The sequence below is a fragment of the Sapajus apella genome, unplaced genomic scaffold (genome assembly GCF_009761245.1).
Source record: "Sapajus apella isolate SASKATOON/1434 unplaced genomic scaffold, GSC_monkey_1.0 scaffold9, whole genome shotgun sequence".
NCBI classification, from domain to species: domain Eukaryota; kingdom Metazoa; phylum Chordata; class Mammalia; order Primates; family Cebidae; genus Sapajus; species Sapajus apella.
The window spans coordinates 24446520-24470571 of record NW_022436949.1 but is presented as its reverse complement, the minus strand read 5'-3'; the positions used below and the strand labels follow the sequence as shown (position 1 = coordinate 24470571).

Genomic DNA, 24052 nt, shown 5'->3' with positions numbered 1-24052 from the left:
GATGGGGAGGAATGAATGAATAAAAGTACTTGTCTGAGGGCAGCAGAGACCCGGAGCAAGCGGTGGAGGCTACATTGTTTGTCATTCTCTTGGCGTTTGGTTTCCTCAAAGCCAGACCCGCCTGCCCCTCAGGGGAGGCGTGCCCCTCAGCCAGAGCAGGCTGGAACCCCGCTGGGCTCCGCATCCTGGGAGTGGTGGCCGCTCTTCGCTCTGCGTCTGGTTTGTCAGATCCGAGAGGTAAACATTTGGTCGTGGTGTTGAATTAAAATCATTGATTGAACTTTATCCTGGTGCTTCGATTTGACTTACTAGTTTGGGATTTTTTTTAATAAAAATAAAAGTAAAGCTTATAGAAAGGGCAAATTAAAATGAGATTGGGGTGAATGAAGGAGCCCGGGTGTTTGAAGCCACTTGAAGGGAACAGTGGTTTCCAAGCTCCTACTGACTTGAGAAGTCTCTGCGAGTTTCTGAATCCCCCTGTGCACTCCTGGGCGCGCTATTGCGCGGCCAGCCTGGGAGTAGTGGCGGGAGGAGTTCTTTCGCGTTCAGTCCCGGGGTGCAGGGGTTCCCCTGCGGGGCAAAACGCAGAGGTTGACACAAACCCTTGGCTTCTAGGTGCTTTAATTCCGCAGTTCCCACACACGCTTAACTAAGGCGCGTCTCCCTCCTCCACCCCCCCCCCCCCCCCCCCAGACAAAGCTCTGGAAGAGTTCAGAGCTTTGCCTTGGACTCTCATCATTCCCTCCCCGGCACACCCATTCCAGAACGCCCCGCCCCACTGCATATAATTTACCCCCTCCTGGCCAAGCGGGGGAAGAAAAACAGAGGAGAGAGGGCATCAGAAAGGAGTTCAGACCCGCGCTGGCGAGTCACAAGCGCCAATTTCCCCAGTGGCGCGCAAACTTGAGTTACTTTTGCTCGGGGATACTGGCAAAGAGGCAGTGCACGGGACTAGCCTTTTCAGAGACGTGGCTCGGGTAGCTGACCCCAGTGTCCTGTCTTCCCTCTCCTGCCTCCTGCTTGTCTCCAGGCTCTGAAACTGCGGAGCGGCCACCGGACGCCTACTGGAGCAGGCAGCAGCATGCAGCCGCCGCCAAGTCTGTGCGGACGCGCCCTGGTGGCGCTGGTTCTGGTTTGCGGCGTGTCGCAGGTCTGGGGAGAGGAGAGAGGCTTCCCGCCTGCCAGGGCTACTCTGCTTCTGCAAACCGCGGAGATAATGACGCCACCCACTAAGATCTTCCGGCCCAGGGTTACCAACGCCAGTCAGGCGCAGTCGTTTGCACCTGCGGAGGTGCCTAAAGGAGGGAGAACGGCGGGATCTCCGCCACGCACCAACTCCCCTCCCCCGTGCCAAGGACACATCGAGATCAAGGAGACTTTCAAATACATCAACACGGTCGTGTCCTGCCTTGTGTTCGTGCTGGGCATCATCGGAAACTCCACACTGTTGAGAATCATCTACAAGAACAAGTGCATGCGAAACGGTCCCAATATCTTGATCGCCAGCTTGGCTCTGGGAGACCTGCTGCACATCATCATTGACATCCCTATCAATGTCTACAAGGTAAAGGGCGCCTGCTAATATCATGGCGGGCTTGAAAAAGGGGGCCCGAGGGGCTGGAGACAGAGAGTTGAGAAAGCTTTTGGAGGTAGTTTCTTTTTAGCTCCCTCTGAAGACTCTGCCCCTTCTAAAAGTCAGTAATCATTGGAACAAAATTCCATTTGGTTCTGTCCACTCATAAAAGTCAGTAACCATTGGAATCAAATTCCATTCAGGTCTTCAGTAGCCCTCTGCTAAGCTTAAGACAAGTATAGTCCCCAGTCTAGCAGCGTTAGTATCACTTTGGGAACTTGTTGTATATGAAGATTTTTCTGGCCTCACCCCTTTCTGGCCTCAGAACTACTGAATCAGAAACTCTGGAGTGGAGCACAGTAATTTGTATTTTAACAAGGTTGTTATGTGATTATGATGAACTGTATTATGATGTTATGTGATTTGAGAACCACTAGCCCTGAAGGATATAGTTCCTAAGTGCAGCTGATGGGGTACATCCTCTACTCAAAAGTGTGTGTTCCACGGACAGGCAGCATTGACATCACTTGAGAGAGTTTGCAAGGCTACCCCAGACTTACTAAATTAGAATCTGCATCTTAAGATGTTTAGGTGATTCGTATGCCCACTAACTTTGGGAAGCACTCCTTGGAAGACTCTGAAAGTAGCGGGTACAAAGTAGGTTTTTAGGAAACAAAGGGCCTGGAAAAAAAAAGATGCAGACTGTGAGTGGGAAAAACACAGTTCACCTGCTGTGAGTGGCTATAGCTGCTCCTTATTATCAACAGTGGCCCAAGGACTGGGTCAGATGTGTTACTTCCTTTATTCCTTCCAGCAACGCACAAGTAGATATTACAATCATTTTACAGATGACTGGTAGGATGCTCAAGGTAAATGAGTGAGAGATGGAGCTGGAGATCAAACCCAAATCTGTCAGGCTCCAAAGTGCAAGCCATATGACAGCACCCCATGCTCCTTGGTCATGGACAAGATCAAGGAGCACTCAAAGTCTGCAAGGGTTTTAGTAGTTAACATTATTGTGTGATTATCATGGGCATCACTAGAAACAAAGAACCAAGTTGCTTCAGGTTGCTTTGGAACTCCAGACATATCCCAGCACCTCTGGGCCTCAGTTACCTCAATTTCTCAATAAGGCTGATATTGCCCACCTACTGAGGTTTTATGGTGCTAATAGTCTAAGTAAAACAGTTGGAAAATTTCAAAGACACATGAAAATATTTAAAACTTTCCCAGCAGTAGCAGCAGCAATAAAAAGTTGCACATAAAAACACAATCACAATGTAAGGAAATGGAATTGTGCTTTGCAGATTTGTCTACAGCTAGCCCTGGCTTCAGTACAAGGGGGGGAAAATGGAATGTAAAGTTGGGAAATATCGTAGGGGATGCTTTGATGTATTGGCAGGAGTAGTTAGAAGGCATGCATGTAAATTTCCCTTTGTGAATCTCTAAAAATCCTAACCCAATAGCTATAATTTAAGGGGAATTCCAAACATTTCTGAGGCTTAGAGATGAGCGTTGGATAAGGATCTAGTTTTCTCTAAAGGGAATTACTCCCAGAAATGGGGGAATCAACTGGAGAAATCCTAAAATCCTGTGTGGCAATTGATTCTGATGAACTGTAAGGATTTACTTGGTATGGACTGAAATTAGATCTCTAAATGTAGTCACAACTCTATTAGATCCAGAAGCAACTCTTTACTTTAAGATGTCCCACAAAATAAGTCTTGCCATTCTAATTTGGCAAAAGAATTTCACTTCAATTCATCAAAACTGAATTGAGAACTTTTCAGTACAAGGTATTGTGGTGAATTTGAAAATAAATCTAACAAGATCTCTTTCCAAAGGGAGATTACAATCTGGTTTTTCTAGGTTGGCACAGAATTTTATGAAAGTTCTATTTGGGGGGTCAGGAAACCCCACATGTCTAACTCAGAAACCTTTCTAAATCAGACAGTAGCTCAAGTGCTGTTTAGAAGATGGGACTAAGAAGATTTTTTTGGTTTTAGTGTGTTGCCTCCAGGACAGATATAAATCTGCTTTTCCAGAACTATTTTATTTCCTCTGTTTGGTTAAATTAGTATTTGTGATAAACCAGAGAATATTTGACTCCCAAGAGGGCACACAGTTTCCCTTTCATTTCAAACTCCTTTATTATTTCCCTAAGAAGTTCCATTCTTTTCCCTAAAGCCATCCAGTCTTAACATGACTGTGTTTTTACTGCTGAAATAAACTAATGAGTCATTACAAATCTGTCCATCTAGTAATCTATATTGGTCATAAACACATTCATCACATTAAGTCCCATCACTAAGGTCACCATTATTAAATCCCACCTTGTGGGCTTAGGTTTAGCTTGAGACATAATATCATAATAATGGCCACCACTTGTGATGTTAGGCACTTGGTTTATTTCATTAAATCACTAATGTAGAGGAGGTACCGCTGTCACCTCTGTTTTAGATCTAGGGAAACCACGTGTCAGAGAGGTGAAGAAGTTTGCCTGAAGTCATACAACTACAACATGATTAAACTGGGGCTTGAATCCAGACCATCCAGCCCAACACCCTGCGGTCCACCCCATCCCACTGCACTAAGTGTGCTCAGGCACTGCATGGCTGTCTCCAACTGTGAGCATGTTTTAGGACCTCATTTGAGAACATTGGTGGAATTACAGCAAATAATACTGTACCCCACAGTAGAATACTTCATAAACATTTTCAGAAATTAATTTGAGTCAGGATTTCTGTCCCTTGAAATATCCTTCAGCTGGTCCGTAGTGTGTAATATCAATGGAAGTTATTCTAAAGGGTTAATTTACCAAAATGTCTAAACTAGAACTAGTTAAAAGCCATTTATTTTCCTAAATAATTGTGGCACCAAGTTTTGTTAATGCATTTAGAATTTCAGAGTGGCCAGGTATAATCATTCAGAAAAAAGTAATTTAAATGAGTTACAAAGGCTGTTTAATATACCCTAAAATGAGAGGCTTGAATCTAAACCAGTGATTTCTAATTTTTTTGGTGGGGTGTTATAATTATCTTTGAGAATTCAATATACACAATTTCTTGGGGTTTCTGAAATTCTCCAACCGTCCTGTTGACACACTAAGGGACTAGAGGCCCAGAAATGCCCATTTGAATCTATTCTATTAATCTGGATTTTTAAATATAGAGTTCAGTAAAGTTGACAAATCACAAAATATCATAGCTCTTGCTGGAAGCTACAGTCTTCAGGCTGTGGCACGGGTGGGACTTTATCTAGAGTTGCTGGAGTGAGAAGCTGAAAAGCCTTGGGAAACATGTCTGATCTACCTAGACTTCCTCAAGGAGCTGGGTCCCTGGAAACTTTTAGGTAGAATCAGACCACTCTCGCAGGTCTCCTGTGTTGCAGGGGAAGTCCTGTGTTGAAGGCTAGGGAAGTGTCTGAGGACACTTAGCAGATTGAGGCTGCTGAAGCACTTCAAACTCATGGAAACATGCAGAAAATAATGAGACTTGCTTACCCTTCTCATATGCACACACGAGGGCTATGCCTACATTACACAACACCATCCAGATGAACAACGAAAACTTCAGGCATCCAAAGGATATATTTATTTAAATATATACATGCATATATATTTAAATATATATATTTATACATATACATTAAAATGTTAATTTTATAAGAATGCATACATTAAATGTACATACATTAAAATGTTAAGTTTTATAAGAATGTATAGATATATAAATAGAAGAATGTCACTTGGCACAGGGCCTGGCACATAAGCAAACAATAAATGTTATTAAAATGTGTGTCTGTGTGTACGTGCATTTTGAGTATTTGTTTTCCAGCTTTTGTCATGACAAACATGACTACAAATAACAAGTTTGTACATATGACTTTGCACACGTGTGTGACTACATCTAAAGGGCAAATTTTTATAACTAAAATTATTAAATCAAAATGTGTGTGCATTGTAACTTTGATAGATATTGCCGTATTGTGCTTCAAAGTTATTCTTGCACTCTTGGTTTTAATAACTATTTCATATAATATCTCAATATGGATATAAATACATATTAATGTCTGTGATATGTATATGGGTCACCATGCTTAATATTTACATCGTCAACATATATACCAGAACCAAAAGCCAGTGCTTGACTAGCTGATGTTAAGATTAATTTCTCCTTATTCATAAGCTAATTATTGTGCCCTTCCTATATATCCTAAAATAAATGGGGTAATCTACATATTTGTTCATATGAGAGCCTGGTGTTTGACTACTAAGTTGTAGCAGCATAGATGTCAAAGCTGGGTAAAAAGCAAAGGAGCCCAGTGTACTTGTGGATGCTATAAATGTGTTTATGTTGTTGTTTGCTTGGTTAGTTGATTTGGCTTGGTTTGATCTGGCAATGATATTTACCAAAACTTGCTTGCAGGTTGGGGAGAAGTTAAAAGTTCTTGAGCAAATAATGATTTCTTAAATTACTTCTGACTTTTATTAACTTTCTTTATGTTATATTTGGATAACTGAGTTAATGAAGTTAGCTCTCAAATATAGCTTCCTTTATGTGTAAAGAAACTGAATTTAAAAACAAATCTGCTTGCAAACTGAGAGGACAAATATCAATATCCACATTAACTAGTTCAGTAAGCATCCAAAGGTAATCAGGTGGCCAGTGGTGATGGTGAGCTAACAATTAGGCTGGTGACCCAATGGAGTGCTTTTAGACGGTTTTATAGTTAAGACCTGTAGGCTACTATTAAAGGCAAAGAGGCTGCATTCATAGTTCTGAAAGGCAAAACTGCCGATCTTCAATGTTTGACCAGTTAAGGGTGGGTACACATAACATGAAAATGCTGGTATGTCAAAATATGGTATTGCTTCACTGAACCGACAAATGAGTTTTCAGTGAAGTGACCTAGGTAGGTAATCAGACATTTTCTGCTTTTGATACAATCAGAATTATCTTTCTGAACAAATTTACCTTTTGCACTATCCCATCTTAGACTGCTTCTGGTACTTAACAAGTTTATGTATAATTAACTAGTTTTGTAGTTAAAAGTAAAAGTTGATAGAACACCACCAAAATTATAACTTCGAAAATTAAACACAACTTTAACTTTCGAAGTTATAATTTTCCAATCAGTAAACTGAAGTATATGTTTATACAGCGATACAAGAATAAAGGTATCGTTGGGAGGGTAGTCTAATTTCTCCCAATTTAATAACAATATTCTTATTTCCAGTCAAGTAACTGAGATATTTTAGTAATATTTAAAGATATTTTACTAGCATAAGCATTCTGAAGCAAATGAGATTTATTTATGTAAAGCAAAATAGTTTTTAAGGAGCACCAAGTAAGCACATTTAAAGTATTAACGTTTAAAACCTGTTAATAAAGAGTCAGGCTTTTAGTTTGAATAACCTGGAATCCGTTAACAAATACCCCAACACCCATCTAGCTTAGTGGCTGCAACTGTCAATACTACACAAATGCTTGCGGACAAACGATGTTAAACAAGACATAAGAGCCGTGCTTTTTCTTCTCATATTTTTACCAATGTCCAAATGAAAAAGAAAGAGAAAGCTTGATTCCTTCTGTATTAAAGTATTGGTCATAGTCAGATAACAGGTTGATAGCAGAATTCAAATAAACCAGAAACTCAAGACTTCCTATTCCCAATTCACTGTTTCACATGTTGGTCATAGATTTCTGTAATAAAATGATCAGTAAGCACTTGGCCTTGGGAAATGAAAGGTTCTCTAGGTTAAAGTCTATGTTACTTCTTGTGTTTGCCTTTGATCGGCCACTTGGTCACTCCATAAATTCAAGCCTCTACAAATGTCAAGGTAAGGTTTTCTTTCAATATGGCAAGGCTTATCTATCAAAAGCTTTACATTTCTCTTTTGCTCATTTAAAGTGAGTCTTTCAAGATTGAAGATATTTCCATAGTTGTAAAAAGGATAACACAGCCAAACCCATTGTCTCCAGGCCAGGGAGCCATGTTCTTCAATTCACAAAGAAACCCATATAAGGGTACCTTTATGTGGCTAATATGCTATAGTTCATTATTTTTAGAGAAACATGCCAAATGCTAATAAATGATTAAGTGCTTTAAAGGATGTTGACAGATAAAGCCTGAGCTGAAATAAGATTCAAGATGTAATTTATGATGTGAAACATTTTCTTTCAGGAATTTGCACAGTTAAAAAGAGGTTGGTATGTTTGGGAGATAGCTGGATGTGGTGTGTGGGGATACCTCAGCCAAGAACTTCTCTAATTTTAGACTTTTTATTATTTCCAATGCTTTTATTTTAGAGAGGTATTTATCCTTCCCTATAGGGCCTCTGGTGAAAATGCAAAGGAACAAGAAAATGGCCAAAATGTGGTGGTAGATGGGAGAGAGGGAGAGAGAGAGGAGATGGGGTGAATGGAGAAGATAGAAGAGATCATTCTTGAGTCAGAAATGTATTAGCAAAATTGAAGCATTTCTCAAGCAAGTCTCCCCTTTTGAGGCTCAAAACTGTACTCATGCCTGCTGACCTGCATCTTTTCACTACCTTTCTCTTCTTGAGTTTTATCATAGTTTCCAGAAAGAAGGAAAACTATCCTCAGAATGTTTACACTGTACGCTGTCTTCTTCCCACTCGGTGTTTTCAGACTATCTTAAAGGGCTTCCGGATTCCATGGTCATCAGACATTTTCTGATCATAGCTTATCAGTATCCAATAAGATATTCCACAGATAGAATTAGGCGTAAATATGGCATGAAGTTACTTCCTGGCGTTTGTTGACTTCATCTAGTTTGCAAGTCTTGTTCTGAGCCAGGAGGCCCTCAGGTTCTCATTCTTCAGTTTCTTCAGACATCACCAGTGATCTTAGAAGATCCAATTCAGATAAATGAATCTAATAATAGGCCAGGTTTGTGAATGGGCTTTGTTATTTCTCTTAGTTGGATCTTTCCAAAATATGTAATGTGTCAGTAAAAGTTTTAAAGCTCAAATTGTAGATATACTTTTAAATCAGATAAGAGAGGAGCAATCAATTTCTTTCCTGGCCTGTCACAGACTTAGAAATAAATTTCTGGTAGGAAAATATATTTGAGTTAAATTTCAATTTCTCTTACGAAATATTTTTAAAAATTGTTTTCTATTTGTTTCTCGTAGAGATTTTGTTTCAAGAACTTTAATTCATTGACATAAGCCATTTTTCTATTTCAGCTTGTAGGAATCTTTCCAGAGCTGTGCAAAGGCCTCTGTTTTGCGGATGTGCATGAAATAGATTCCCATGCACAGAACCACTGCCTTGCACAACTCTAGGGGGCACTGTACATATTGTAATCTATTGAGATGGTACCACTGGGGGATAAGCTAACATTATTTCTGACCAGCATATTTCTAACTCACATAGCCTGATCTTTAAGTGATTAATTGCACTTTGAGGGACTCAGGGTAGAAACTGTAATTTATATTTGTCCCTCAGAGCATGGGTGCACTGTATGTCAAAAAAAAAAAATTCCAAGCACTCAACCAGCATATTGACTTCAAATTCAAAGCTTACTTTGAATTCTTTCTCTATGTATGAATACAGAGAGAGTTTTGACACGGAAGTCCTTGAATAAGGGGTCCTATCTTATTAAAACTCTAGTTCAAGCACAGAAAAACTCTTTATCTACTACAGGAAACAGAGATAAAAACAGAAGAATACACCCTTTCCCAAAGTTGTGAAATGCAGCCATTCCATTGTTTTCCTTGTTTGACTCTTACTGTGAAAATATGTATATAATGCCAGTCATTTAAAGAAACGTTCACAGTTTATAGCAAGATGGAATAGACTGCAGTCTGGCAAAGTAACCCTGGTTGTCTTCTTAATTACACCACTCACTTACCCTCTAAAACAATCATCTCTTACAACACTGCATCTACTTCCATGAAACTTACAATCTTCTCCACAACTAAACCTCCTTATAAAATCCCATTACATAGTGAGAAACAGTAGATTCTGTTTTATATCAGTCATTGCCTTGACAAGTTTGAGTAGGAGAGAGAAGGTGGGAGAGGAATTTTTGTCTTTACATTTTCCAGACTGCATGGAAGAGTGGAACTCCAACAAGAGTCCAGCCCACCTTCAAGCCTCAATTCTAGAGTTTCCAATTCTATGTGCCAAGACCTGATCCTCAGGACTAGAATATATAAATAGTAAATACACAGTCATATCAATTCTCTAAAGAATATATGTAGAATATAAGAACTGGAAAGCTTATGACAAATGTTTTATCATAGATGATTTCTGCCATATGATCAAACTCATTCATTCACTCATCCATTCATCAGTATTCAACAAGCACTGAATGTGTGACCATTGTGTGTCAAGCACTGTGCTAGGCATTATAAATGTGTGGAATATTCTGAAACAAATAAACAGTTAAAGCTCAACATATACTTGTAATTTAATAAAACAGAAAAAGGAAATGCTACGTATGGTTAATGAGGTGAGTGAACATTTGCTTGTGCAAAATGGTTAACTTTGGCATTTCCTGACTTTATGGGGCTTGATGCCTTTTGGCATTAACAGGAGTGTCTGTTAACAGGATTTTTTTTCTTCATTTAATATCTTAAGTACGTGATTTTTAATTAGAAAGAGAAATGAAAACTGTACATCTCTCAGTTGAAGAGATTTTGTAGCATTCGCTTCACAAAACCCTCAAATAAATAAGAATATTTCCTATTCATACTATTTATCCTTTTAGAAATATTTTAAACAAAAAAATGACTTTATAATGTAGTAGAATTACTTACTTGAATTCTCTTGTTTCTCTCTCAAGCAGCTGTTCCACTGTAAAGTTATAAAATCATGGTCTTTCTTAAATAGAAATCTTTTAGCCAGTATGGTCACATCTTTTTTCAATCTAGTGTTTATTTATTTGTGTTTACTGCCCAAAAGAAATGTTCTAGAGAAGCTGTATAAGCCTTGGGGTAAAATGGGTCAGCATAAACACAGGCTATCATTTTGTCAAATGGACACCACATTGCCAGCAGGACTTAACAAAGGCTATTCAGTTAGATGAGACATTATGATATGAAAAGCAGTTCCAGTTTGCCAGTTATGTTGTCAACTGGTCATATTTGATAAATTTTAGGTAATATATATTCAACTTAATTTTAAACAGGATTTAAAATTTTAATTTATGTGGAAGGGACATAGTCTAAACCTCCTTTTTTGCGATCAGAGAGACTGCCTTTTGATGACATGTTTGAATTATCTTCACTGTTCAGACCTTGCCCTTATCTAATTTAATGGGGTCAAGTCCGAAGAAAAACCTAAAAATACGGAATAAGGAATGTGTTATTGCTGGGTTTAAAGTTAGAGTTGCTTCCTCTTGCAATAAAGTGAATCCATTTCCTCTTCAGTGGGGAAAGCTCTATCATTAGACTTCAAACTATAGATGTTAGATGTTGTCATTTTTCCCAAAGAACGACGAAGAAATGAATGTCTAAGACTCATACCCACCTACTATAAGAAAAATCTCTCACCAGATTTTAAAGATGGCATCTTGGTTGAGAGTAAATTTTTTTTTCTTTTTTTTTTTTTTTTTTTTTTTAAAACTTCATAGTTTTTTCCCACCCAGGACTTTTTTTTTTTTTTTTGCATTAAACAGGTGGATACCCTTATATTTTAGATAAGTTTCAAGCATTAATTTGCCTCCTAAAGACTTTCTTGCTAGAGGCCATTAAGATGACAGAGATGAGCATCAATAGTGGGCATGGCTTCTGTCACAGAGTATCAGGCTTTGCTGTGTCTCCACAAAGGCTTCTGCTCAGTGAGGCAGAGGTTAAGCTTTTTACAGGAAGAGCATACAGAGTCTTGCCAAAGCCATCCTTCTCACTGCAAAAAAATGGAAGCAACAGTGCATGCTCTTCCTGCATCTTCTGTGGCCTTCCAGAACCAATACATCCAGTTCTGATTTGAAAGCATGAAATGCTGAAAGCTGATGAAGTGTAATGCTTTTTTTTTTTTTATAGTCTCTTTCCCTTCAAAAGTGTAGACTAGAAAATTGTAACCTCTCTGTTGTGATTGCATTTCTAACTATCTCTCTGTTGAGCTTGAAGAGCACTGTTATAGTTTTCAGTTTGTGTTTCCCTGACTTCTCTGGAATAGCTTGGGTCAGAGGTTGGGCTGCAGGCCTCCAGTGGTATGAAGAGAATAATCCAATTTCTAGGCTGAGCCAAAAACAATGGAGACCTCAAAATATGGCCTGGATTAAGTGCAGAGCTCATTTTCATCAGCCAGACTTCTTTCCCTTCAATGGTCTGAGCGCTCATTCATCTTGATTCTTCTGATAGTGGCACCCACAGGATAAAAATATTAACATATTTGGAAATAATTTAAGACAAAATAAAATATTTTAAAATATCCAAATATTTGGATATTATTTGAATAAAATATCTAGGGGGATTAGTAAGGGTTCTCCAGAGAAACAGAACCAGTAGGATGCGTAGATGGATGGATAGGTAGATAGATAGGTAGGTAGACAGACAGGCAGATAAATAGATAATGAGAAATCAGTTTATAAGATTATAGAAGCTGAGAAGTCCCAAAATCGTCCATCTGCAAGCTGCAAATGTGGGAAAGCCAATGGAGTAATTCAGTCCAAGTCCAAAGGCCTGAGAAACCATTCTGAGGGCCAGAGGAGATGAAATGAGGCATTCCAGATCAGGCAGGAAGAAAAAGGGGCAAATTCCTTCTGACTCTGCCTTTTGTTCTATTCAGGCCCTCAACATATTGGATAATGCCCACCCACCTCGTGGAAAGCAATCGGCTATACTGAGTCCACAAATTCATATGCGAATTTCTTTGAGACACAACCTCACAGACATACCCATAAATAAATAATGTTTAATTGGGCAACCTGTGGCTGGTCAAGTTAACACATAAAGTTAACCATAGCACTAAGTGAGCAGAAGATTTTGCTCTGCATCTAGATATTTTACCACTATTTGACAGATAACTATAGGTTTAAAAAATAATATTTGATTTAATTTTAAACACTTTTTTGAAAGATCACCTTCTTCAAAACATTGTCAGGCAGGTTATAGTGGTTGTAAGCATAAACTCCAGACCATCTGGGTTCAAATGTGGATACACTACTCACTTAAGTGGGCAACGACAGACAAGCCAAATGAAGAGTAACAAATGAAGAGTAACAAATGACCCTACAATTTAGTTGCTTAAAACAGTAAATATCTATTAAATCACACTGTGTCTTTGCTTCAGGAATTTTGGAGTGGCTTAGCTGGGTGGCCCTGGCTCAAGGTCTCTCAGGATGATGCACTCAAAATACTGGCTGGGGCTGCAGTCATCCAAAGGTTTGACTAAGACTGATGGATCCTCTTATTCACAGACCTGGCAAATTCGTGCTTGATGTTTTCAAGAGGCCTTAGTTCTTTGCCATTTGGCCTCTCCACAGAGGTGGGTGAGTGTCCTCATGATATGGCAGCTGGCCTTTCCCAGAGTAAGTGACCCAAGAGAGAGGAAACCATGATGTTCTTTAGGAACTAGTCTCAGACATCGTACATCATCACTTTTGTTACATTCTGTTCATTAAAAGCAAAGTCCAACCCACATTCAGAGGGAGGGAAATTAAGCTTCATATTTTGAAGAGAGGAGTAATCAGTGTCTGAATAATTTATACCAGGTTGGGTCTAGCACAATCCTTGCAACCAGTTGGATAATTTTAATTCTTATTTCTAAGGGAAATTGGCAGTTCTTTTAAAGCAACATGAGTTCAAAGCTGGTTTAGACCTGTGGTGCACTGAGTCTCCCCCATTTCAGTAACTGGGGGATCACCATGCATGTGATAAACCTCTGTGAATGTCCTGACTCCTCATATCATGTGTCCAGTCCGTCAGCAAGTCCTGCTAGTTAGCTCCACTCTTAAAATATATATAGCCTATAAACCACTCTCCCCAGCCTCAGGGCACACAGGGTCCAGCTTACCATCAGTGCTTCCTTTCTTGGATCCACATTCTATTCTACACTGGGCAGCAACAGTGATCTCTTGAAAAATATATTAGATCATGCCCTTTCCCTTCTCCAAACCTTTTAATGAATTCCATCAAGAAAACATTCAAACTCTTCCCTCTACAACTTCATTTTCCATGCATTTGGCCTGGGTCACTCTTCTCCAGCTTTAGTAGCTAGCAGCCTCATTGCTGTACCTCCAGTTCACCAGGCTTATTTTGACCTCAGGGCATTTGCACATACTCTTGCCTCTGCCTAGAATGCTCTTCACTTGGCTTACTGTCTTATTTCAGTGAAGTTCCACCTCTAATGTTGCCTCTTCAGAGTGACGTTGCTGAGAAGCTTATCAAGAAACACCTCAAATCCCACCCTCTCTCAATATGATCACAGCCTGTGTTTAACAGCCTACCTCACTAGACTGTAAACTCCATAAGAGTAGGAATGCTCAGAATAGTGTCTGACACATAGTGAATGCTCAATAAATATTTATTGAATGAATGAATAAGCAGAATTATTAGTTGGTTGATTAACCCAGAAGTCACAAGATAGAGGCTATGATGGCACACAGATGTATTTTGGTAAAACAATGTTATCTGAGAGGGTTTTCTTTTAAAAAAAAAAAAATATATATATATATATAAATTGAACTTTTATAAATTGTAAGGTGATCCATATAAAAATTCCAATCTGAGTTCTTTTGAAAAATCAAGAGATTTTCGTATTTGGAGTTCCTTAGCAAACAGTGTATGGTGTTTATCTGAAACTACTCCTTTCAGACAAAGTTTACCCCAGACCCCACCACTCCCTGTCATCTTCCTGACACCAATGACTTCCTGAGACTTGGCACCCTCCACTTCTCTCTGTTACCTGCCTGGCCCTGTAGGTCTTCAAGATCCCGCATTAGCCATATGTATGATAAGTCTGCTAACTTGTACCACATGTCTGTGTAAGTTTTGATATCTAACTTAGAAATGAAATTAGTCCTATGTTGAATCTCCAAGTCTTATTCATAATAAGATACCCATTTTAGACTTTGGCGCCATTCTAGTTATAAAACAATCAACTCAGCTTGACAAACTCAGTAGAGTCTTCACTACTAGTGAAAGGATGAAAAGACTCCATTGTGTCTCAAAATAATTTTCACTTGTGAAAATTGTTTTTTAAAATATTTTTAAGAACCAAGAAATTGAAATACTTTTCTTTATTTTCAAAACCTCATGAACATTTGATCCAGATGTTAACCTAAAGTGATTCATTTACCAGCCTGGGACACACCAAGTTGTCCTAAGAAAGAAAATAACCACATTTAATAATAGATGGTTGCATAGTCTGCAATCAGATAAAGAGAAATATATATATGTACGTATATACACATGAAACATATGTTACATATTATATATATATACATGTATATATATATACAAAATAGCAATAACTATGTCTTCTTGCTCCTTATATAGCCAGTCCCTGCTATAGTTTAGAGTCTATGAATCAAGCACTGTTAATATTAAACATCTGCTATGTGTCAGGCACTGTTCTAGGCAGTTGTGGAGCTCACGGTCTGTCTTACACTACAGGGATCCAGACAGAAAAGACTAAGCAAACAAATAAGTTAATGTGATCTGCCACAGGAATTGACAGACTATGGCTAAAAAGGAAAGAAACGTAGGGACATAGGGATGCCTGCATCTAACAGTGTGACTAACGGAAGTCATGTTGAAACTATGAAATTTGAGCAAGACCTGAAGGAGGTAAGGGAGTTAACCAAGTGAGTCTGTGGGGAAAGAGCCTTCTAGGATAAGGAAGGACCTAGAGTGAAACCCGAAGGAGGAATGTGCCTGGTGTGTTCGCGCATCTGCGTGGCTACTCCAACTGAAATACCGTTTAGTTAGATAAACTGAATACAGTGAAGAACAAGTGTATGAATGCACATACTATTCTGCATAGAGTGCTACTTCAGAAGGGAAGTCAGGTCTCCTCAGCTAAGGACTATTTATCATTCAATTTTCATTAACCTGTCTTTTGCTTTGGCCATGAGCTGGGCATTTATGACTCTGTGACAGTATACAGGTTCAATTTTCAGGAGGAACTTAAGCAACTGGCCCAAGTTTGCTCTGATGAGGTGATTTGAACTCTAAGCTAACTCTAAGAACTCATGATAACTTCTTATAAGCTGGCTGCATTTTCATCAATCCCAACATACTTTCCTGTCCCATAGATATATCAAAGAATGGTGCTTTTCAAAGAAGTAGTCCATGAGAAAAAGAATGAAAACCAGAATTTATCCTATTCTGCATGTTAATTACTCTCCACTAAGTGATACAATTCAGAGGGCATCTTATGAAACCCTCTAATGAGCTTCATGTCTCCTCAATGCAGCTGCTCGCAGAGGACTGGCCTTTTGGAGCTGAGATGTGTAAGCTGGTACCTTTCATACAGAAAGCCTCCGTGGGAATCACTGTGCTGAGTCTATGTGCTCTAAGTATTGACAGGTAGAAGCTTCTATTTAAGCCAAGTATATTCTGAACACTATACTATTGTTTTCCATGTTATTTAGAAAATAAACTATGTAGTTCAATAAAACTAAGACATGCCAGCTTAAAATACAATTCTGTTTTTACTTTCAGATATCGAGCTGTTGCTTCTTGGAGTAGAATTAAAGGAATTGGGGTTCCAAAATGGACAGCAGTAGAAATTGTTTTGATTTGGGTGGTCTCTGTGGTTCTGGCTGTCCCTGAAGCCATAGGTTTTGATTTGATTACAATGGACTACAAAGGAAGTTATCTGCGAATCTGCTTCCTTAATCCCGTTCAGAAGACAGCTTTCATGCAGGTAAATTTTTCATTTTTTTGTTTTCCTTTCTGGTCTTGCCTTATAAATATTTAGCTGTTTTCCCCCTGTTCACCAGTCCTTGAGAAACTATTGATTTATGACTGCCTTTGCCACAAATTAAGAGTATAAATCCAAGAACTGTGGAGTTAATGGTGACCAATGGCTCAAGCTGCAAGAAGATAGATCACTACCTCTCTAAGAATCCCCTTGATCTCAGCAGCACAGATAAACCAAGTTCACATGAGAGAATTGATGTGAATTTATAGCTTTTCTACCCAAAGCCCCATAAGGACTGACAACTACTGCAGATTCTGCACAAGATAGCACAGTAGTTGTCAGAGGACAGGATGGTCCAGCAGATGTTCAGATAGAAGTCACCCTGATATGGATGGATTCTGAATGGCAAGACTCCCCTCTCTCTGTCTTTGATGCCAAAGAGAAAGTTGCCATTGCAAGAAACTCTTCACCCTGGTAATTTATTAAAGAGCATTTGATTAGGGAACAGAAAAAGATTTAGTGATGCTGGTTTCCAGAACACAGATCCTGTGTGTAAAAGTTCTTCCCAACAGAGTGAGTTAGGAGAAATTAATGCAAACGGAGCTGGTCTATTCCCAATGATTATTTTCTGTTGTATATATAAGGAGATTAATTAAAACTTTATGCACTCTATATATCATGCTAAGTAAAAGAATAAAGGATATAATGTGAAATTGAAAATGAAATCGCTATTTTCTTGTTTCTTATTAGTAAAAAGGAAAAAAAAATGTGCTGCCTAGGTTACATAAATTTCTCTCCAACACAGATATCTAAACCAAAATGAAAAAGATAACAGAGAAGAAAAAAAAAATAAGAGATATAAGTCAAAAGCAGTTTTTAACTTTTTGAGAGGTTAGATTTATATGCTACTTAGCTAAATGGTTAACCCAGACCTTCTCATATCTGTTGTTCCCATTAAACAAATTTGTGAGAACTTCATCTAAACACTTTATATATACATATATATATATATTTTTACATATACATATATATATTTAGGTGTTATATTTCACACAAAGAATACTCTAAGGATAACTTTCTCATGTGAAGACAAAACACTGAATTACCAAATATTTCAAATTTTGCCTAACTGCTTAAGTTTTTATGCATGCTTATAACACATTGTCTTAGAGAACTGAAATACCTTTTGGGAAAATTTGTTTTATTTAACATATTTATTTGTTCAGCAAGTGTGGCCTGAAAGTTTCTATATAGTATATATAAAATGATCTAATTTAGAAGATAATCATTCCCTGATGAATTTTTTTTAAGTTTAACGTCGTTACATAAGATTTTCTTATAAAGAAGTATTAATTATTAAAATTCTCTCATCCCCACAGTTTTACAAGACAGCAAAAGACTGGTGGCTATTCAGTTTCTATTTCTGCTTGCCATTGGCCATCACTGCATTTTTTTATACCCTGATGACCTGTGAAATGTTGAGAAAGAAAAGTGGCATGCAGATTGCTTTAAATGATCACCTAAAGCAGGTAAGAAAATACAAGTATTTGATAACTCATGGTTGTAATCATAATAACGAATATGAAAATTATGATGATAAACTAACATTATTATATACCAGAGCGTATTTCCTTTTTCTTGCTTCTGGTAGTTTTGAATATATAAAGGGTATTTTTATATTATTTATTTAGATATAATCTATATAATCTAAAAGGATGTAGGGAGAATCAGTACTTTTTAAAAATGAATCTCTAGTCAATTTAAAGCTCAGTGTCCTGAGTTTTTACACATGTCACTGACTTTTATTTCTTTTTTTTTTTTTTTTTTGAGATGGAGTCTCACTCTGTCGCCCAGGCTGTAGTACAGTGACACCATCTCGGCTCACTGCAACCTCTTCCTCCTGGGTTCAAGCAATTCCCTGCCTCAGCCTCCCGAGTAGCTGGGATTACAGGCACGTGCCACAATGCCTAGCTAATTTTTATATTTTTAGTAGAGACAGGGTTTTACCATGATGGCCAGGCTGGTCTTGAACTCCTGACCTCATGATCCACCCGCCTCAGCCTCCCAAAGTGCTGGGATTATAGGTGTGAGCCACTGCACCCAGCCAACTTTTTGAAGGCAATATTAACTATTGTTTTAGAAAACAGAATGCTATGAATATAATGAGCCATCTTTAAAGAGTCTGACTATGGATTTATTTCAGAGACGGGAAGTGGCCAAAACCGTCTTTTGCCTGGTCCTTGTCTTTGCCCTCTGTTGGCTTCCCCTCCATCTCAGCAGGATTCTGAAGCTCACTCTTTATGATCAGAATGATCCCAATAGATGTGAACTTTTGAGGTAAGAAAGGCAAAATAGAAATGGTTTTGTAAACAAATGCCACTCAGAAGTGTTTCCATTAATCCGTTTTATAGGCAGAGAGACTACTATTTTTCTAATCCTTAGGAAGCCCCGAGACTCCCAGTTTTTATCTGAGGTACTGTTGAGAGGGGTGGGGAAGGGGGATTATGAAGAACACGGGAGACAGAAAGCCAGAGTTGTCAAGATGATGAGTGAGTGGCAAGGTGGAAAACGTCAGATCCAATTCTCCACTGTGGTTTGTAAATTATTTCTTTTCAGCCAGCCTCAATACTTCCACATGAGATTTTATTTTAAAAGAGAAGAACTGGGCCTGAGAGGGGGAAATGGAGGGAAGTCAGTAGATACCAGAGACAGAGGGAGACAGAGACAGAGACAGGCAGAGATCATTATTAGCAAAGACAAATGATAAATTTAGAACCATTGTATATTGGTATTTTTTTTTCCCTTACAAAAGCACAGAAGTCTACATTGAATACATGTTCAGAATAGCATATTTTTCACAGACACATTTTGGGTTATTTTGTTGCAGCTTTCTGTTGGTATTGGACTATATTGGCATCAACATGGCCTCACTGAATTCCTGCATTAACCCAATTGCTCTGTATTTGGTGAGCAAAAGATTCAAAAACTGCTTTAAGGTAAGAGAGTATTCCAAAATAAAAAGCCTCTTTGTAATATGGAATCAAATATAAGCTTTCAAGACTATTAATATATCTGTCCAGAGAGATCTAGTAAATTATTTTATAGTTTCCCTTTATTTACATCATGGATGATTTTTTTAAATACGACTTTTGCTTATAAATCATTATAATTGATTTTTGCCTATAAATCCTAGTCAGCCACTTCCTACTGCCTCAGCCAGTCAGTTATACTCATGGAATTGTTCCAAAAAGTAATAAAAATTATATGCATTGATGTCTGATAGACATCACATAAGTAAGGGCTAAACATGAATTAAATACACTGTTTCCTGTTTTGGGTAGATTTTGGACTACACAGCCACAATTTGTATTGTAACTAAATTAGTTTCTTTTTCACATGGACTATGAGAATAGCAAGGTAAACAAAAAAATTAGTTTAGGTTTTACCTCTTTCTACCTTTTTGTATAACAGTAATGTGCTATTCAATATGAAATGTGTATAATTATTCCTTCTTCAGCTGCTTGCATTTTATCCTCCTTCTATTCATTCACTCCTTCCACAATCTAACAGGAAATAAACTATCCCCTTCCCTGATATGAAAATAATCCATTTGTCCCTGGTATTACACTACTGGAAAGCTAAGAATGTAGCTTCCTTATAAACACTAAGGCAGCCTATAACATTCTTTGCCTACTCGTAACTCAAATTTTAGAGCTGGAAGATAACTTTCATCAGGATCAACACCCTCATTTTATAGAACATAAAATAGTTTACATATAGAATGAACAGAAGACAAACAGAATGAACAACATTTTAGATTTAAAAAAATTTCAAGACAAAAATTGGATGAAGAAAACTGAGATGCTTTTATACTATGTAACCTTATTGTTTGACAATATTGAAAAGACACATGAGAATAACATGGCTGAAAAAATACCAAAGCAATATTAAATTCATTAACATGGAAAGATATTTATGTCACTGTCGAGTGAGAAAAAGCAGGTTAAATCTCATCAACAAAGTGGCTTAGAGTAACTTGAAATGAGATGTGTGTGAAAGTATGTATAAGGTTATGGAGTATACATATAGTACAGTCTCACTAAAATAATTATACTCAAGTACATGCACATATACATGTATATAATTTATATATTTCATGTATATGCAAATATTTCTGTTTTCATGAGGAAAAGTATGAATTATATATTTATCAAATATTAACAATATTTATCAAATAACTAAGAGTAAATAACAATTAAAAGTGGCCTGCTCACCGGGTGCAGTGGCTCATGCCTGTAATCCCAGCACTTTGGGAGGCCAAGGTGGGTAGATCACCTGAGGTGAGGAGTTCAAGACCAGCCTGACCAACATGATGAAACCCCGTCTCTACTAAAAATACAAAATTAGCTGGGCATGGTGGTGCATGACTGTAATCTCAGCTACTCAGGAGGCTCCTGAGGCAGGAGAATCGCTTGATCCCCGGAGGCAGAGGTTGCAGTGAGCCAAGATCATGTCATTGCACCCCAGCCTGGGCAAAGAGCAAAACTTTGTCTCAAAAAAAAAAAAAAAAAAAAAAAGTGCTTTCTCTTGATGAGAATTTTTAACAATATAGTTTTTTTCTTCTCTGCATTTTTTGGTTAACAACAATTATCATATGCTACTTCTGTGAATATATTCTTTTAAGAGGGAAAATAGAAGAGCATGAAAAGAAAGGGCCCAAGAACTCCTAAGGAGGCAAAGAAAGTCAGAACCCTGGCGAGGAGGAAGAGTTGGGAAAGGTGACTGATGTTAACATATAATGAGTTACTTTGTTTTGTACAGTCATGCTTATGCTGCTGGTGCCAATCATTTGAAGAAAAACAGTCCTTGGAGGAAAAGCAGTCATGCTTAAAGTTCAAAGCTAATGATCATGGATATGACAACTTCCGTTCCAGTATTAAATACAGCTCATCTTGAAAGAAGAACTATTCATTGAATTTCATTTTCTTTATCTTGAACATAAGTCATTAAAACAAAATAAAACATTTGCCAAAACAAAACAACAAAACTATATATTTGCGCAGCATACTAATAAAATGTTAAATGTAATTATTTTAACACTCAAAGCTACATATGATATTTTATGAGCTGTTTACAGCATGAAAAGAAAATCAGTGGGAATTAAGAAAGCCTCATTATGAAAGCACTTAACTTTTTACAGTTAGCACTTCAACACAGCTCTTAATAACTTCCAGGATATTCATACAACACTTAGGTTTAAAAACGAGGTCACTCAGAATTTCTAGTCAAAAGACGTATTTTTAAATCAATGTGAATCTGATACAAAGGAAGAATAAGTCACTGTAAAACAGAACTTTTAAATGAAGTTTAAATTACTCATTCAAAATTTTAAAATCCTTTAAAACAACTTTTTAATCAAACTATTGATCACACTGTAATTAGATGCAAAGGAGAGAGCAGTTTAGTTGGAGTATTTTTTAGACACTAGACACATTTAAATGATCAGGGGGGAGTAACAGAAAGAGTAAGGCTGTTTTTTGAAAATCATTACACTCCTTTCACTAGAAGCCCAAACCCCAGCATTCTGCAAATGTAACCAACATGTTACAAACAAGCAACATGTAACAAACTGGCACATGTGCCACCTGCATGTAAAATAAAATACTTTTTAAAAGAAAATTGTTACATCCTTTATATTCAGATAAGATCAAACGTCACAAAGAGAAACAAAATGGTTGAAAGCCTATCCCAAAAGACTTCTTTGAATCTGCCATTCACATACCCTGCAAAGAAAATACTATTTACAATTTTTTCAGGATTATTAAAATCTTCTTCTTTCACTGTTGTAGCTTAAACTCCGTTTGGTTTTGTCATCTGTAAATACTTAGCTATATATGCTGCATGTAGATGATTAAGCGAGGGCAGGCCCTGTGTTCATAGCTTTACGATGGAGAGATGCCAGTGACCTCATAAGACAGACTGAACTGCCTGGTGCAGTGTCCACATGACAAAGGGGCAAGTAGCACCCCCTGTCACCCATGCTGTAGTTAAAATGGTCTCTAGCATATGTATAATGCTATAGTTAAAATACTATTTTTCAAAATCACACAGATGAGTACATTTAACAGCTACCTGTAAAGATTATTACTAATTTTTGTATTATTTTTGTAAATAACCAATAGAAAAGTGTGCTTGATATGGTGCTTTTCTTTTATTTAGAGGCAAAACCGCTTTTTGAAACTGTAAGAACCTCTTAACTTTGTGCATTCCTGCATAATGTTTAGATCTTCTAAGCAAAGTGCCTTAGGATAGCTTGAGATGAGATGTGTGTGAAAGTAGGTACAACAGAAAACGGATGAGAGAGGAAATGAGGTGGGGTGGGAGGAAACCCATAGGGACAGATTCCCATTCTTAGCCTAAAGTTCGTCATTGCCTCGTCACATCAATGCGAAAGGTCCTGATTTTGTTCCAGCAAAACACAGTGCAATGTTCTCAGAGTGACTTTAGAATTAAATTGGGCCCAAGAGCTTTAACTCGGTCTTAAAATATGCCCAAATTTTTGCTTTTTTTTTTTTCCTTTTAGTAAACTGGGCCACATGCTAGAAATAAGCTAGTAGTGTTGTTTTCTGCCAATATCAAATGTGATGATACAGTAACTAAAACCAAACATTGTGGCCAAAAAGAAAGAGCAATAATAATTAATTCACATGCCATATGGATTCTATTTATAAATCACTCACCAACGTGTTTATTAATTTCATCCCCAATCACTTTTTCAGAGGCCTGTTATCATAGAAGACATTTTAGACTCTCAATTTTAAATTAACTTTGGATCACTAACATTTTCACAGTTTATTATTTTTATTTCTATTTAAATTTTAGATTATTTTTATCACCATATACTGATGTTTTACATCCTGATACCCTTTCTTTCTCCATGTCAGTATCATGTTCTGTAATCATCTTGCCAAATTTTGAAACTGGATACAAAAAGTATACATGCACTATTTATAGTAAAATTGCCTTCAGTGGCTTTTTAAAAAAATGTTTGATTCAAAATTTTCACATACTGATAAGAAACAATTATAATTTATTTACATAATCAAAACCAAGATAGAAAAAGGTGCTACTGTTTAACTTTAAAACACATTTCCTGGTATTAAAGACCTTAACAACAGACAAAAATATTGTTAACATGGATGTTACAGCTCAAAAGATTTATAAAAGATTTTAACCTATTTTCTCCCTTATTATTTACTGCTAATGTGGATGTATTTTCAAACACCTTTTAGTATTGATAGCTTACATATGGCCAAAGGAATACAGTTATAGCAAAACATGAGTATACTGTAGCTAACTATAAAACTGTAATATAACAATGTAAATTAATTATATATCTGGGGGATTTTTTGGTCACTTAAAGTGGCTATTGTTACTGATCTTTTATAATGTAAACAAAACTAATAAAAATTTAATTTTTTTTAACGACCAGCTAATTTTTCACTGTACAGGCTCTAATTCATTAAATACTGACTGTTTAAAGGAAATACAAATGTGACAAGTGGACATTATTTATGTTAAATAAAATTATCAAGAAAGTATGAAGTTATTCAATTAAAATGCCACATTTCTAGTC

General features: G+C 37.4%; 1 protein-coding gene across 1 annotated transcript; it reads left to right on the top strand.

The window, feature by feature from the left end:
* On the top strand, positions 1-24052 carry EDNRB (endothelin receptor type B). Its single transcript, XM_032277437.1, is given in 10 exon segments — positions 1-99; positions 102-190; positions 192-237; positions 1031-1564; positions 15967-16079; positions 16215-16419; positions 17796-17945; positions 18620-18753; positions 19304-19412; positions 21238-24052. Coding segments are annotated over 10 exon segments (1599 nt in total). The 5' UTR covers positions 1-15; the 3' UTR covers positions 21373-24052.